Source organism: Phocoena sinus, chromosome 1 (genome assembly GCF_008692025.1).
Source record: "Phocoena sinus isolate mPhoSin1 chromosome 1, mPhoSin1.pri, whole genome shotgun sequence".
NCBI lineage: Eukaryota > Metazoa > Chordata > Mammalia > Artiodactyla > Phocoenidae > Phocoena > Phocoena sinus.
Genome location: NC_045763.1, coordinates 138,773,652 through 138,785,621, shown reverse-complemented (window position 1 = coordinate 138,785,621; position 11,970 = coordinate 138,773,652). Strand labels below are relative to the sequence as shown.

General features: G+C 36.6%; 1 protein-coding gene across 1 annotated transcript in view; it reads left to right on the top strand.

The window, feature by feature from the left end:
- Positions 1-390: 390 nt before the first annotated feature.
- The window catches only part of SHCBP1L (SHC binding and spindle associated 1 like), a 46,312-nt gene continuing 34,732 nt past the window's right edge, over positions 391-11,970 (top strand). The window contains exons 1-4 of the mRNA XM_032607634.1: positions 391-835; positions 2,376-2,525; positions 10,741-10,955; positions 11,858-11,944. Of these exons, the coding sequence (XP_032463525.1) occupies positions 428-835; positions 2,376-2,525; positions 10,741-10,955; positions 11,858-11,944 (860 nt within the window). The 5' untranslated portion in view covers positions 391-427. The remainder of the gene's footprint in view (positions 836-2,375; positions 2,526-10,740; positions 10,956-11,857; positions 11,945-11,970) is intronic.

Here is an 11,970-nt window from a genome sequence, read left to right as displayed (position 1 = left end):
TACATTCGTTAGGTCATGAGGACCTGGAGGGTGACGCACAATCACCCTGAAAACGTGTGAGGAGGACCCCATGAAAACCCTCCATGGAGAGAGAATTCTGTCTCTGGATGGTTCTGAGGTGAGCAGGGTGAGGTTAGAGCCAGCGCCCGCGGAGTGGGCATCATCTAGTGGCGCCCCTCCCCCGCCCGCCAACAGCTGGCCCAGAACCTTCCTTCCCCCAGGCCCCGTCGCGCCCCACAGTATCCCTACCTACCTCCAAGCCCCAGAACCACCCGCGACACCCGGACCCGCGCCCACCACCCCATCCCCCAACTCCCTCCAGGCGGGATCCCCTCGAGCCGCCGCGCTCGTTGCTCGCCCATTGGCCCGCGCGATCCGGGCCGTGAAGCGACTAACGGTTGCCGCTGGCCCGCAGGGGGCTGAGGAGATGGCGTCGGGACCCAGAGCCACGGTTCCTGAAGACTCGGTCCGAACCGTCAGCCCCGGGCGGCGAGGCGAGAAGGCTGTCTCCGAGCTCACCGGGGACTCGGTGGAGGCGGGGACCCTGAAGAGCGCCGCGTCTGCCGTGCGGTGGGTGGTGGCCTCCCCTCGCCCCGTGAAGCGGAAAGACGTCCAGGAGGCGGCCCAGCGGCGGCTCCAGCTCCTGCCGGGCTCTCAGGCCGAGGGCCGGGGACAGGGGCCCGAGGAGGAGGAAGAGGAGACCCTTCTGTCGTTGCCGGAGGAGGATGACGAGAAGGCGCAGCCACTGCCCCCAGTCTGCGTGGCCCCTATGAGGGGGATGTGGCGGGAGGAGAAGGTGGCGCTGTATTGCGACGAGGTGCTGCAGGGCTGCAAGGTGAGGAGGAGAAGAAAACGGACGGGAATCCAGCACCGAGGGACTCGGGTCTTCTTCCTATGCTGATGGGGGTACAGAGGGCACAAAGAAACCCTGCATTTCAAAAAGTAAATTTACTCCACACTTCCAGGGCTTCCACCTTGTTGGAGGTTCCCAGGCCCTGTTAAAGGAGTTCCAATTCGATTTTCCTTCAAACAGATCACATAGTGTTTTCTGGTTTTCTGAGAGGTTATCAGTGCCCAGGTATGCATCTTAGTGTTTTCGTTAACAATCTGTGCCCAAGCATAAGGATAAGGTTACTTAGCCTTGACTTTTACACTACAAGAACTCAAAACGTTTACACTTTAAGAGTGGTTCCCAGCCATCAGTCTAGGATGTGGAATGAGGTTTTGTAAAGAAGATACATACTTGGTAATACTGAATAGAGCAAATATTGTTTTTTCTAACCTGTTTTTTCTTTTTTTAAGTTATAGCAGAAGAATTTGTGTACAAGGATTTCATTGCACCGATGTTTATAAAATTTTAAAACTAGAAACTAAATTTCCAACTATGGGGGCTGTAAAGAACTTGTGGTGGCTTCATGTAATGGAAAATCATGCAGCTGTAAAAATTATGTTTTCAGAAACTATAGATATGCTTATGCTATAATGTTAAGGAAAAAAAATCAGAAGACAAAACATATGCTTCATATGTATGGATGAATATATGCATAGAAAAAAGACTGGAAGGAAATGCACCAAAATATCAACAATGGTTATTCTGGCTGTCAGGATTAGGGGTGGTTTTTGTTTTCCTTATATTATCTGTATTTTGCAGATTTTCTGTAGGTTAACCATATTTTATAATCAGAAGAAAAATTTTAAAAATACTGTTACCATAAAACTAGAATGGTATTTAATGACCAACTTATATTTGATATTCAAGGTTGGAGAAGGCTAGACCTCTTAAAGGCAATTGAAAAGCATTTATATAAATCACAGTGTCATTAATCAGTCAGTGTCTAATGACTGAGTTTCATAATAGTTTATATTATCTGTCATCCTGAGGTCGCTGAATTGAAATGTAGAAAATCAAATGGGCAGATATTTATTGAATGCTTAATATGCTCATTTGTTTTATAGAGTGGATTTCTATTTTAAATTTTTATGTACTGAATAAATTTTAAATAAAGTCAGTAAATCTTTAAAGTTCAGAAAAAATCATTACTGTTTTTTAACATGATAATAACTATGTTTTTATATGTATAATTACAGTATACTTTTTGCTCAGTGGATTAATAAACCCAATTACTTAAAACATAATAAGTAGATGTCTCATCTCTGAATTACTCTATTGAGTGAATAGATCTCTTTTAAATTTATTTTAATTTTTTTAATGTTTCTATTTTCCATTAAATATAGATTCAGTTAAAAATCTATTATTTCCCAGGTTCTTCATTATTTAAGGGTATATTGGTTTCATATTTAAATAGAAATCAGTAAAAAAATATATAAATCTATAATCTCATATATTTATATGTATCTATTTTTTCTTTTGCTAGGCAGAAGATGCTGATGATGCTATGTGTAGATACCTGTCAGAAAAATTAAAGTTGAAAGGCAAATGGCTTGGAGTCTGGAAAACTAATCCTGAGTTATTCTTTGTGAAATATGAAGAAGCTTCTATTTCTTTTGTTGGTATACTGGTTGAGGTAAATAATTTTCACCTGATCCTTGTTCTTTGAGTGAAATTATCAGTTTTTTTTAAGACCAAAATGTAACCTTATTAATTTGAAGCTTTGATACTTAAACAAAGGTTGACAAAAGTTTACTTCTATTTTAAGTTTCTAAGCAAATTAATAGTGTAAAAAGAAGGTAAGGAGGGATATTAGCACCCATTTACCTATAAACAGTTGTCATTAAATCAAATCTAGTAGTATTACATAATATTTATTAGCCTAGTTTCAATTGCTCAAATAACATAAAAATAACTAAAGTGCATTTCTTAAAATTTAGTAACTTAGGCTTTAATTAACTTGGGCCTTTTTTCCCCATCATTTCTCTTTAATCTTCATTTATCTGAATTATGAGGTTTAGTTACATTAGGAAAGAAAAAAATAGATCAGAAAACTATTGGTAAAATTTGAAATATTTTCCTATGAAAAGTGCCCTTTTAGTATAATACATCCACTTCCAAACCTTCAGCTGATACAATTTTGCTTTTATAGGTCTATATGTTAAATATTGTAGCATATTTGACATGATAAATTCAATTCACTTAAAGGTTAATTATCCTTGTATAGAAATCAATATTTACAATCACAAATGGTACCCCTGTTTCAGATAGATATTTCAAATTTGTGGTTTCGGTGACAAGAAAAAATTGTGTTTGAAACTCATTACATTGCACACTGCCTGAAAACAATTCAATTCTGTGTTATATGGAAAAGTAAATTCGTGGTATTTTTACAGTAAAGGATGGCATATTTTCAGTCATAGATGCTACAAAAGAATATGAAAGTCTTGGGATTAATTTTCCAATAATACTCTATTTTTAGTGGTTCTTTGAGGTTTGACCAACTTCAGATTTTGAGTAGATTTTGCCTAGAACTTTCATAACTTCTTTGGACTTTTTTCACATGGATAAAATAAGAGGAGGTGGACTCTATAGTATCTGAAAAAAAATTTTTAACAGTATAAGTTTGGGTTTTTTCAGTCAAGTTTTATGAGGAAGTCCCACATATACAACATATTAAAGTGGAACATTCCTGATTGAAATGAGGGATGGTAACATAGCAATTGCTTGGCTTCTCTCTCAATATCACATGATAGCCCCTACATTCCATAAAACTTTTCAAGATCCCTAAAGTTACATGGAAACTCATTGGATTAGGTTATCCAAAAATTCTATCAAGTTCTAAGATTTTACATGCAATATATTTGCTCTCTTCCTTATTCCAAAAATAACAGACAAGATTACACATAATTAGATTGCTTTAAAATCCTCTATGAAATGCTAACGTCCTTTAAACATTAGAAAGGTGGGAAGAAAAGCGAGAACAGAAGAAAAGCAGAATAACATATTGGCAGATTCTAATTTGCATTACAAGGCATTGAGACTAGCTCTTGGGACCTCTTAAGATTGTGCTGCCCGATTCACATTTGGTGGTTTTGTCTGCCTCTACTTCTTTAGTCTTACTTGGATCGAAATATCAACAGTGCTGTATAATGCTCCTTGTTCTGAAGTTACAATAATTTATTCCTATGGACCTCAATCTCTGGCTTTAGCTTTAGATGCTATATTAGTTTTTCTATTGCTGCTGCAACAAATTACCACAAATTTGGTGGCTTAATATAAATTTGTTATTTTACAATTCTATAGGAAAGGAATCTGACATGGGACTAATTGGGCTAAAATCAAGGAGTAGACAGGGCTTATTCCTTTCTGGAAGCTCTAGGGGAAAATCTGTTTCCCTGTCTTTTCCAGCCTTTATAAGGTACCTGCATTCCATGACTTGTGGCCCCCTTTATCCATTTTCAAAGTCCTTCTCACACTATCTCTCTGGTTCCCTACAGTCTAGAAAGGTGCTTCCATTTTAAAAGACTCATGATTAGAATGGGCCCAACTGGGTAATCCAAGAGAACTTCCCCATCTCAATTCCTTAACCATAATTACATCTGTAAAGTCCCTGTTGCCTTGTAAAGTAATATATTCACAGGTTCTAAGTATTAGGGGACCATTTGAGGGCCATTATTCTGCCTAATACAGATCCATACAACAAAGAAAAAAGACTTGGAAATATAATATTTGATTGGAAGGAAATCTAGCATATCCTTCTTTGTTACAAAGTGGGCCAAATATTAAGGAAACTTTTTTATAACCTCTGTAGAAAGCAATTTGGTAAAATATATTAAGAACTTTAAGATAGTTTATTTGTTGTAAGTCAGTTATTTCTCAATAAAGCTGGAAGAAATAAAAATAGTAATAAATAAATAGACCCCACTGCACAGAAAAATAAATAAAAATTTAAAATGTTCATTTTATTTCTAGAAATTCGTTCTATAGAAATCATAAATGTAGAAAAAGATTTATGTATTTAAGGTAATCAAGTCATATTTATAAAATAAAAAATTGGGAAGACCATAAAAGTTTAATAATAGGATATGGGTCAAATAAATGATAATTTATTCATAAGATAGAATATCATGTAGTTATAAAACTTATGATAACAAAAAATCTCTTAATGACTTGGAACATGCTCATTGTGTACATAAAGTAAAACAGAAGACACAAAACTAAATATACAGTATGATCCAACGAAGTACATAGGAATAAAACTGGAAGATAAAGAGCAAAAGGTTAACAGTGATTATCTCTGATGACAGAATTTTGGTTGATTTTTAAAAATTTTGTAAAAAAAGCATGTCTAGTCACCATCAGTAAGCTTTCTTGGACAACATGCTTTAAAATTTTGTTTATATCCCTTGATGAAGGCTTAGAGAATCTTTAATTTGCAGATGTTTAAGGGAATTCTCAGTGGATTCTGGAAATTGGTTATTTACCTGATTCTGCTATATCATAGTTGTACAGAGAAAATAAGAACTTTGGGCTGTGCTCAACATTCACAGCTTGCATCACGGCTATTTCCACACACTCCCAACTCCAGTAATAGGCTCCTTGGTTTTAAAGCCTGTTTTAAAACTTGGTGATCTCTAGACCTGCTGGACAGGTTTTGGGATCTCCCTCCATCATCATCCTAGAAATTTCTTTCATCATTCTCTTGTGTAAATAACCTATTTCCTCAAATTCCTTTTTTCTTAGTTTATTCTCTCATTTTGGCCAAGGATCTTATCCTAATAGCTTCACGGGTAAGGGCACAAAGTAGATAAAATTTTTGTGATATTGTGTGCTTGAAAATATCTTTACAGATCTTCAAGTTTATTTGACAGATTAACTGGATACACAAATTCTAGGTTTGATTTCATGCCCAGAATTTGTAAAATTCTATTCCATTGTCTTCAAACTTCCAGTGTTGCTGGTTGAGAATCCAGTGTCACTGATTCTTTGATGATATATATATCTATAGATATAGATATAGATATAAAATATATGTATATATTTTTGTGGCTGTGTTGAGCCTTCGTTGCTGCCCATGGGCTTTCCCTAGTTGCAGCGAGCAGGGGCTACTCTTCATTATGGTGCGCAGGCTTCTCATTGCAGTGGCTTCTCTTGTTGCGGAGCAATAGGCTCTAGGCTTGTGGGCTTCAGTAGTTGCGGCTCGCGGGCTTAGGTGCTCTGTAGCACGTGGGATCTTCCTGGACCAGCACTCGAACCCGTGTCCCCTGCATTGGCAGGCGGACTCTTAACCACTGTGCCACTAGGGAAGTCCAGATGATATATTGTTTCCTGTCTGACAACTTATAGTATCTTCTCTTATAGTATTGTCCCCAGAGTCCTTCATCAAAATGATAGCAAAGGGATTTTTTAAAAGGTACCCAAAGACAGGGCTTCCCTGGTGGCACAGTGGTTGAGGGTCCGCCTGCCGATGCAGGGAACGCGGGTTCGTGCCCCGGCCCGGGAGGATCCCGCGTGCTGCGGAGTGGCTGGGCCCGCGAGCCATGGCCGCTGAGCCTGCGCGTCCGGAGCCTGTGCTCCGCAACGGGAGAGGCCACAGCAGTGAGAAGGCCCGCGTACCGCAAATAAATAAATAAATAAATAAATTAATTAATTAATTAAAAAAAAAAAAAAAAGGTACCCAAGGACAAGAGATAGAAAGGAGACAATAGCAACACAATTTAGAAGGTGTAAAACATATAAATAAATGACAACTGACTTAGTAGAGCTAAGAAAGTTGAATTCTGTTTACAGTAGGGAAAGCCAAAAAAAAAAAAAACCACTTGATTTACACTGCATAACCCCAAAGGCTTAGGAATTGACTGTACTTAGAACTTGAATTGGCTTGAAGATGGAGCTTGAATTCAAGAAGAATAGCTTGAAAGCTATTTAAGAAACAGAGACTTCCCTTCCAGGAAGATGGAGAAGACAAACTTTTCCCTATTCTTCCTATCAAGTACAGCTAAAAACCCTGGATTATATGTATAAATAAACATGAGACTCTGAAAGTTGGAGAGAAGGCAGATTGTCTAGGGACCTTGTGACACAAGGAATGACATGATGATGAGTTCCCTGGGCTTTGCTTCATATATCCTAGACTGTGTACCAGAGGAGCTGGAAACCTGGAAACACCAACAGGTGTAGGAAAAAAAATTTTTAATTCCCCTCAAAAGCCTGCTTTCTCTAGTCAAAGTCAGGAAAGGGACAGCCAAACAATACAGAAAAAAAACTGCTGCTCTTCACTCCCATCTTGCAAGAAAAGACAACGTGAAGAACCTACACTTCCACCCTTGCCAAGTTGTAACAAGGCACACTAACCCCACTCCCAGAGTGGTGTTAGAGAAGATCTAGTGGGAAGAAAATGGGGAGCTGGGTGAAAAGGAACTTTCCCTGCCTTCCATGATGTCAGTGTAGACTACATGGGAAGCCCGGACTACCACCCCCACTGGTAAAGGGACTCCTTCCACTCCCTGCAAGGATGGTGTCAGAAAGGGTCTAGTGGAGAATCCGAACTTTCACTACCACCCCCATGATGTTAGTGGAGACAACGTAGGGAGCAGTAATGAGGTGCTCTCCTCTCTCTGAGCCAGGGTGGTATCAGTGGAGGCCTAATAGAGAACCTGAACCCCCACCCCTGAATAGCAGTAATGAACAACCCCCTCACCCTCCAGGGTCAACAGAGGCTGAGCAGAGAATCTGGACTTCCATCCCCATCTGGCAGTAACAAAGCCCCTTTTCCATGCCAGATTGGTGTCAGAAGAGGACTGATAAAATAAAAGATTTAAATAAAATCAATACTCTCACCATGTAATACACAAAATGTCCAGGTTTCAATAGAAAATTACTTGTCATCACTCTCAATCCCTTCTAAGACCCAGGAAGATCTCAACTTGAATGAGATAAACCAATAGACATCAACACTGAGATGACACAAATGTTAGAATTATCTGATAAGGATTTTAAAGCAGCCATCATAAAAATGCATCAATGAGCAATTATGAACACATGCAAAATGAAAAAATAGGTCTCAGCAAAGAAATAGAAAGTAAGTAAATGAAAGATATAAAGAAAATGAAATGATGTAAAGAAAAACCGAAACAAAGTTCTAGAACTAAAACTAAAAAATATATAGTAACTGCAATTAAAAACTCAGTGGATGTGCTCAACAACAGAATGAAGACAGAGGAAACAATCAGTAAACTTGAAGGTAGAATAATAGAAATGACCTAACTGAACACCTGAGAGAAAATAGATGAAAAAAACCCCCAAAACCAAAAAATACACAAATGAAAAACGGAGCCTCAGGGCCATGTTAGACTATAACAATTCATGTCTTCAGAGTCCTAGAAGAAAAGATTGGGCTGAAAAAAATATTCAAAGAAATAATGGCTGAAATTCCCCAAATTTGGCAAAAGACATAAACCTACAGATTTAAGAAGCTGGCTTGAGAAGCATGGTTAAAGATGGGAGTATCCCACTGAAAAAAAGATTGTGATACTTCATTGGTACTGAATGCTGATTCTCCTTCTAGAACACAGGCAGCTAAGGCATATCTCTCTAGGCATTAAAATTGAAAGATTCTTCTATGATCAGTTCAAAAGAAAAGATCTAAAGATACTGGTACATGAAGTTCCCATGGAAAGAGCCTGGGCAGAACATCTTACAGTGGATCCATAGTAGACTTGTTCCACACAGACCTTCCAATTACCTTTATAGTACTCAACTCTTAAATATGAGCAGACAGCCAAGGGTCACCAGACATTTGAGGAAACTTAAATATCAAAATAGTGGTTAAAACAGCAGAAAAGAAGACATTTGGAAGAAACAGATGACAGGGAGAAGAAAAACACACACACATATATAAAACTATTAATATTCTCAGAAAGAAGAGACAAGCTAAAGCATTCATGAAACAAGAACTGGATCCTGTATGATGGGAAAATTCCAAGAAAGAAAGAGAGCTTTTGGAAAATAAAAATACAACAGCAAGTGAAAAACTGAATAGAAGGATTAGAAGCATTAGAAGATAAAGTTGGAGTAAAATCTCCCATAAAGTAGAGCTGAAGGACTAAGAAATGGAAAGGAAAGAGAGGAGAGTAGTTAGGGGATTGGGTCCAACATCCAATTAAATGTTCTAGAGAGAGAAAAGGAAGGAGGGAGGGAGGGAAGAAAAGAAGAGGAGAAGGAGAGAGAGAGAGAAATAGGAAGAGGAGAAAACAAGAACAACAGAGGAAAGAAAATTGTCAAGTTGTGAAAGTTTCCTAGAACAAAAGGACATGAATTTCTAAATTGAAAAGGCCCACTAATTGTCTAGCACATAGTGAAATTTGAGAACACGAGGGCCAAAGAGAAAGTTGAGCAGGATTACAGAGAGAAAAACAATAAGTTCATATAAATGATCAAGAGGCAGAATAGCATTGGACTTCTCAAAAGTAAGTTCTTAACTTTAAAAAGCTATGTAAGTATATTGTCAACAAAAGTGATATCCTAACCTAGAATTCTGTACCCAGTCACACTATCAGTTTTAGTAAAAGAGTAGAAAAAATTTTCTCTTTTCAAGGATGTCATATAGTATATAGCCTTTTCAGGTTGGTTTCTTTCACTTAGTAATATGCATTTAAGGTTCCTCCATGTCCTTTCATGGCTTGATGGCTCATTCCTTTTTACCACTGAATAATATTCCATTGCCTGGATGTACCACAGTTTATTTATCCATTCATCTACTGAAGGGCATCTTGGTTGTTTCCAAGTTTTGGCAGTTATGAATAAAGCTGCTGTAAGTAGCATTAGGTAAAGAAAATCTACTTAAAAATAAACAATTTTGTTGGAGATGTACTTGAAAATGTTTAAAATTCATTATTGGAAGTGTATTTTTTTCAGCTTTATTGAGCTTTAACTAACAAAATTGTAGGATAGGGTGTATAACATGATGATTTTATATACATATATATATATATATATATATACCCATATACATTGTGAAAGGATTCCCTTCATTAAGTTAATTAACATATCCATCACCTCACATATTTACCCCCCCCCCCTTATTTGGTGAAAGGATTTAAGTTCTCTCTTAGGAAATTTCAAATATATACTACAGTGTTATCAACTATAGTCACTATGCTATACATTAGATCCTCAGACCTTATTCACCTTATAGCTGAAAGTTTGTACCCTTTTACCAGCTTCTGTAATTTTAAATTTTGTGTTAATACTTAGCATAATTTATTAATTTTTAAAGCTACTGTCAACTCAGTGGTTCTCAAGCACTGATTTTCAGACGTGCTGGAGGTTATCACTCTATTGTGGTGAAATGAGACAAGTAACCACAATATAGTGTGCTGTTTATGAAGCTAAATTTATTCAACCTAAGGACTTTACCTTTTTTTTTTAGGACTTCATTTTTTGATTATGTCCATTCTACTTTTTTTGGTACTTTATTAGCCTTTCTTTTAAAAATAATGTAATATAGATAGTAGGATTTTAAAAAACATACTTTTATGGCAAAATTAGTCCAAAAACTTTTTTTAATACTACTATTTTATAAAATCCCAAAGTCTGGCAACTCAAACTTAGAATAATGTGGGAGATAGGCAATTCCTCTCATGAACATTAAAATTAATGTTGTTTAAGAATTAGTTTGAAAAATTGTTTGTATTTTATTCAATATTGATCTATTATTATTATGTATGTTGATTGTTAGCGAAGTCATAAAAATTTAAAAAGAAATTTTATAAGTAGGTCATATTTGAGAAAGAATTCTTGTGGTTTACTTTCATTTATAATTACAAATTTTATAATATTTATCTTAGGTAACTTGTAAACTACGCCAAAGCGCATCATCTTGTTTCAAAGTTACTGTTTCTGTTGCTGAGCCCTTTTCTTCTAACATTGCAAATATTCCAAGGGATTTGGTCGATGAGATTTTGGAAGAACTAGAGCATAGTGTGCCTCTCTTGGAAGTGTACCCTGTTGAAGGACAAGATTCTGATTTACATGATATTGCTTTGGCCTTGGAAGCTGTAAGGTATTAGAGGTTATTTCTTCTGAAAGTTCAAATTCTCATATTCAAAAAGTTAATTTAATATGTAAGTTTTGTTCATATAGGCACTTTATTTAACTTTTACTCACTGCTGAATTCAATTTTTCTATTTTTAATGAACATACTTGTAACTTTTACTTAAAATATTCTCTCTTGTGGAAGTTTGCTGTTTTTTGATCTTGCATTTTAGAAAAATTGAATTTTGAACAGTTCTAGAGATAAGTAATGCTAAATTCTAGGGAATTTCCTGGCAGTTCAGTGGTTAGGACTCAGCACTTTCATTGCCGGGGCCCAGGTTCAATCCCTGGTCGAGGAACTAAGTTCTGGGAAGCTGCACGGCGCAGCCAAAAAAACCCAAAGTCCAAAAAAAACCCCACTAAATTCTGTTCATATTTAAGCATCTTAAATATATTAGATTTCATTTTTCACATTTAAAGGCATTACAAATACCTGATGTCTTCATCCTCATTGTGATTGCTTCTTACAAGTTGATATAATTTGAGAGAAGCTATACGTAAGCATAATACAGAATATTGGGGGCATGTTTTTGTTTTCCTAATGCTCCCCCAATATAAAAATATGATGATATCTCAAGTATTATTTCTTTGGTAAACAAAACCATAGCCACAATCTGTGAAATGTGAAACATGAATTTTACAATCCCACTTCAAGAAACATTATCTTATCTGTAGTAACTTGAAATAGAATGCAGATCATCTAATGTATAAAGTTTTACTTTTAATATTAGTTCACTGAAAGATCATTTTGAAATATTTTTCTTAACAATTAAGATTCATATAAAGATTTCTGACATCAGAATGTCTTTTTAATTCTAAACATGTACTGGCTGATTTTGATCACTGTCATCTCAATTTGATTTATCATAGGTTTTTTTATGATTTTCTTTGGAGGGACTGGGATGATGAAGAAAGTTGTGAGAATTATACTGCTTTGATTGAAGAAAGAATTAATTTGTAAGTATAGTTAAAAGCATTCATCA